Raw genomic sequence first — 5,000 nt, 5'->3', positions numbered from 1 at the left:
CCTTAGATAATCTTACTTTTCACTCTTGCCTTTGCTTTGCTTACTTGTTTCATCTCTTTTTGTCTCCTATTTTCATCTATTTTACTCTGTTCACCCTTTCCTGTAATAACTCTCTTTCCTTTCTTTTCTCTTCTGTCATAAAAACCTTGTCCATATATCTTCCTTCCTTTCTTATACCTTTTAATCCTTAAGCTTACTTCTTACCTTTCATCCCTTCCCTTCCACGCTCCTTACCCCCCTCCCTTGTTCCTTACCTGCGTTTGCTGCGAGTAAAGAAAATACATATAGTGACGGATCCTTAGCTACGGAACTACTACCAGAGGCGACAGTTACTTAGTGTGGTACAGTGCTGTGTGCGGCGGCTGACGCGGCAGTAGTAGTGGCGGTGAGCTGGTGCGTGAGTGTGGGTGCGAGTGTGTATTGCACGTGACGGTGTGTCGGAATTCTCACTTGCTTCTGTTTGTACCTCCTGCACCGCCTCCCTCTGCCGACCCTGACCCTCGACACGTGTTGGTTATTGTGATGAGAGATCTTCTTGTTACATCACTTGCAAGAAACCCGCAGTGATCTCGTATGTGTTAAGCTGTGTTTTGTTTATGGTTTGTGTGTGTGTGTGTGTGTGTGTGTGTGTGTGTGTGTGTGTGTGTGTGTGTGTGTGTGTGTGTGTGTGTGTGTGTGTGTGTGTGTGTGTGTGTGTGTGTGTGTGTGTGTGTGTGTGTGTGTGTGTGTGTGTGTGTGTGTGTGTGTGTGTGTGTGTGTGTGTGTGTGAATTTATAGCCCAACAGTTTCTGAGAACGAGTTAGTGATTATGTAAATGGTTGATAAAATACCTTTAAACTCACTCATAAAAGAAAAAGTAAGTAAATGAATAAATACACCATTATCTGAACACCTACACTATCTATATACTGATACGTGGAATATGAAAAGACGAAAAACACTGCAAGCTGGAAAGGTTGAGTAAGGAAAGGAATGAAATCATGGTGTCGTGTGTGTAGGACAGGACAAAATACTTCCTGCTGTGATGGGGGCGATGGAAGCAGTGGTTGGTGGAGGAATTGGGGGTGTTTGTGGGGAACAGTGTGGCCTTGGGTGTGGGTTCCGGCCGTCAGGAATAGAGGAGAAGGGGTAGGAGGAGGTGGAGGAGAGGGGTAAAGAGGACGTGAGTGGGTTAGGGAGGGAAGGAAAGACAGGAGGGGAAGAGAAATGGTTGTGCTGAACGGCTGAGGAGGAAGGGAAGGGGAAGGGTAGGAGGGAGTGAAGTGTTTGTAAGGAAGAAACGATTTAAGGTGTAAAGAAGGAGGAAGGAAAGTGGTGGCGAAGTCTTAAGGGACGCGGGAGAGGAAGGAGGTAAATGAGGGAACTAAGGAGGGATGACGGAAAAGGAGGAGGAGGAAGGATGAAACAGAGAGAAGAGGAAGGAAGAACGGCAGAGATTTATGGCAGGGAGAAGGGAGGGGGAGAAAAACTGGAGGGCGGTTTACATTCACTTGGTACTAAGGCGGATAGTACTCAGGACACATGATCCTCAGGACTGATTGGCCCGAGTGCAAATAGGCTTCAGGACAATTTCTGGCACTCGAGATACTATAGGTCCCAAAAATGTCTCTAGACTCAGACGTCTGGACTACACAGGCTTCGTGAAGGCAGCATGTGGATTCACACATACTTGTATAACGTTTGCCAACCCATCCACTAATTAATCATCCACATCCACTCATGCACTCAACCACTCAACTATATCCATCCACTCATCCACCCACCTACAGCCATAACTCCATCCATCTATCCACCGAGTCACCTACACTAAACCCACCATCCACACCTCATCAACACACTGTATCACTCACACCCTCCACTTACCCACTCAGCGATCCACCTACTCATCCATCCAAATATCAATCCACACACAATTTCACCCACCCAGTCATCCACCTATCTATTCACTCACCCATCCACCCACCACCCACCTATCCATCCACACATCAATTCATCCATCCACCCACATATCTAACTACCTACCCATCTACCCATCCTTCCACCCACCTACTCGCTCATCAATCCTTCCATCCACTCAGAGAGAGAGAGAGAGAGAGAGAGAGAGAGAGAGAGAGCGTTACATGAGGCTTAATACCTTTACATTGCACAAAATACGAGTAGTTCGCGAGTTTTCTGTTTTTTTTTCCTATACCACGTTAGAGATTTCCTGATAGTAAAGTACAGCATGTTTGATGGCTGTTACTTGGTGAATGGTTAGCGGCGTGTGTGTGTGTGTGTGTGTTCTCTTTCTATCTCTTTCTCTCTTCCCTATAGTAACGTGTGTTTGTGTGTGTGTGTGTTTATTTGTTGATAGGCTTTGCTGCGCATGCTCCGCAGTCTCTGACGTCACGCTCTTGTTCGCTCGTTTCCTCTGTGTTTCTGGCCAATCCCAAGGCGGCACGTCACCTTGTAGACGGCGGGAAACGCTTCACTTCATCAGTTTGAACATGAGTGTCATTGTGATCGGATGGATTAAGTGTCGATACAATTACTGGATTTTTACAGCGGGACGATGGATACAGTTTGTGTTCGTGACGGACCTTGCAAGTATATATCTAATAAGGATAGTTTTTTTTTTGGTTACTTTAATGTCCTTAGGGATTATGGTACACACACATAGGAGAGAGGGGCGGAGTGGGACGACCCAGGTAGGTAGGGGACAGGGTTGATCAGGTGGAGGTGGTTGGGAGAAGAGAAAGCTGGATAAGGTGGTCTGTCTTTGAGTAGCGGGGCACACACACACACACACACACACAGCCACACACAGCCAAAATTAATCTTGAAAATAAATAAATAACCCCCAAATAACAAGTAAGCTAGAGTGGCCGCCATTTTCCCCACTGAGGTCGCCGTGGTTAGCTTTGATTGTTTGCTAGAGTCTGGTTAGATTCAAATTTCCTATTAATTTTTATTTCTTACTTTGTTCATTTCTGCTTAAAAAGGAAGTTTTATAGCTTCTAAAAATACCTTATAATGTCTTAAGTATTTTCATTTGTCTGTTAAGGGAAATACTTTCATTTAGCCGTTAAATGTGTTTATATGTCGGATTTCCGTTTTTTTTTTTTTTTCAAAACACCGTTAGTGACTTAATATTTCGGCCTGTAATTAAGTGGTTATTGCTTCTAAAAACTGCTCGTGATTTTCAAAGTTATTTTTTATTCATTTTAAGTTAAGTATGTGGACTTTTAGAGTGATTTATAATCCCGTTAAAGTTTTAAATCTTAACGTTTTGTATTATTTTAATTTCTCTTATTCATCTCTTAACTAACTTTAAATTGTTTGAAAAAAAAATATAAAAATTTTTAGTGTTTTTATACTCTTGTTAAGTCAAAATGGGTGGACATTTCAATGGATTTAATGGCATCACGGCTCCAACATTTTCCAGAGTTTATTACCTGATACATCTTTATTATTACTTTCGTTTGAAATATTTTGATATTCACGGTATTAGTTAAAGTATATGGCAAATCAAAATGTATAAAGCAAGCGAGTCTAGTTGTCTTTTTTTTCGAGGGGTCCTTTTCAAAATCAAATACGTACATATGTAATTTAACCCACCCTTCCACGTCATCAACTGTGCTGTGACGCCATCAACGGGACGCAGACTGAAACCGTCCTCCCTTTCAGTCTCTCTTCGCCATTTTTTTAACATAATTTCACGTGTTTTTTTTTTTTTCCAGATATTCCCAGGTGTTTCCAGACATGCTGTGTGTGTGTGTGTGTGTGTGTGTGTGTGTGTGTGTGTGTGTGTGTGTGTGTTGCTGCCTTTCGTTGTAAAGATAGCGATTTATTGTGTGTGTTTGAAGAGATGAATGGATGGATGAATGGGTTGTAGGTAGATATGTGGGTAGATGGGTGGATGGGCGGGTCAGTGGGTGGGTAGGTGGATGAGAGTGTGAATGGTTGTGTGGGTAAGTAGGTGGGTGGATGTATGAGTGGACGTGTTGGTGGGGTAGAATGGTGAGTGGGTGGGTGTATGAATGGATGGACCAGTGGGAGTCAGTGATTGAATGGATGGACGGGTAAGTGGATTGGGGGGTGCTTGAGTGGATGAGTGGATGGAGGGATGTGGTTGAATTAGTAGATGGTTGGCTTGGTATACATTATAGTGGTGTGTGTGGATCAACGTGCTGCCTTCACGAAGCCTGAAGGCCAGAATAGAAGAAGGGAAGGGAGAGAGGACCATCAGAAAAGAAAGAAGAGAAGGAAGGAGGGAGAGAGAGAGGGCAAAATGAAAATATACGAGGAACAGGCTAGAAGAAAAAGTGAGGAATAGAAGAAGAGGTGAATGGGAGGAAAGGACGCAAAAGACACACGAGAGAGGATGGAGGAAGAGAAACAATAAGCAGGTGGTCTATGTAATTCTTTCCAGGGAAGTGCGTTGGTGAGTCAGCGTTGAATGGCGCGCTGACTGACACATGTTTGTTTTCCTGCCGAGTCCCCAGCAGCAGGCTTCTGGGTTTTTGCGTTTTACTTTTTTTACGGAGTGTGTGTTGCGAGGCGCGGCCCGTCCTGCCTGCCTGCCTGCCTCTCATTGTGGCGGGCACTTCATTACGAGGACGCGGTGACTTTCATAACTCGCCCACTCATTCGGTCGCTCGCTTCTGTGCATTACTGTGACCTTGAGTGCTGGTGGGGGTGGTATTGGTGCTGGTGTTGGTGACGTTGTTATTGCTGTAATTGTACTTATTACTGTTATTATTATTATTATTGTTGTTGTTGTTGCTGTTGTTGTTGTTGTTGTTGTTGTTGTTGTTGTTGTAGCAGTAGTATTTGTTGTAATAGCAGCAGCACAAGCAGTAGTGTGTAACAACAACAACAACAAAAAAATCATTAAAGTTTAAAAAATCGGTGATCCAGCCACATAAAAAAACAACGTCAAATTAAAACAACACGTGAAATCAATAATAATTACGAGACCGCTGACTTAATTAATGGCAAAGAACTAAATGTCGTGAGAA

At 43.5% G+C, this 5,000-nt stretch overlaps 1 protein-coding gene across 18 annotated transcripts in view; it reads left to right on the top strand.

Annotated features, from left to right (window-relative positions):
• The window catches only part of LOC135100596 (uncharacterized), a 412,487-nt gene that overhangs the window by 184,538 nt on the left and 222,949 nt on the right, over positions 1–5,000 (top strand). Inside the window, exon 1 of one of the 18 annotated variants that reach the window (XM_064003652.1) lies at positions 2,472–2,586. The exons of the other annotated variants lie outside the window; for them this stretch is intronic. Within the exon in view, the coding sequence (XP_063859722.1) occupies positions 2,487–2,586 (100 nt within the window). The 5' untranslated portion in view covers positions 2,472–2,486. Of the gene's footprint in view, positions 1–2,471; positions 2,587–5,000 lie in introns of those variants that run through there. 18 annotated transcript variants of the gene reach the window in all.

The sequence above is a fragment of the Scylla paramamosain genome, chromosome 5, assembly GCF_035594125.1.
Source record: "Scylla paramamosain isolate STU-SP2022 chromosome 5, ASM3559412v1, whole genome shotgun sequence".
Taxonomy (NCBI): domain Eukaryota; kingdom Metazoa; phylum Arthropoda; class Malacostraca; order Decapoda; family Portunidae; genus Scylla; species Scylla paramamosain.
This window is presented reverse-complemented; position numbering and strand designations above follow the sequence as displayed.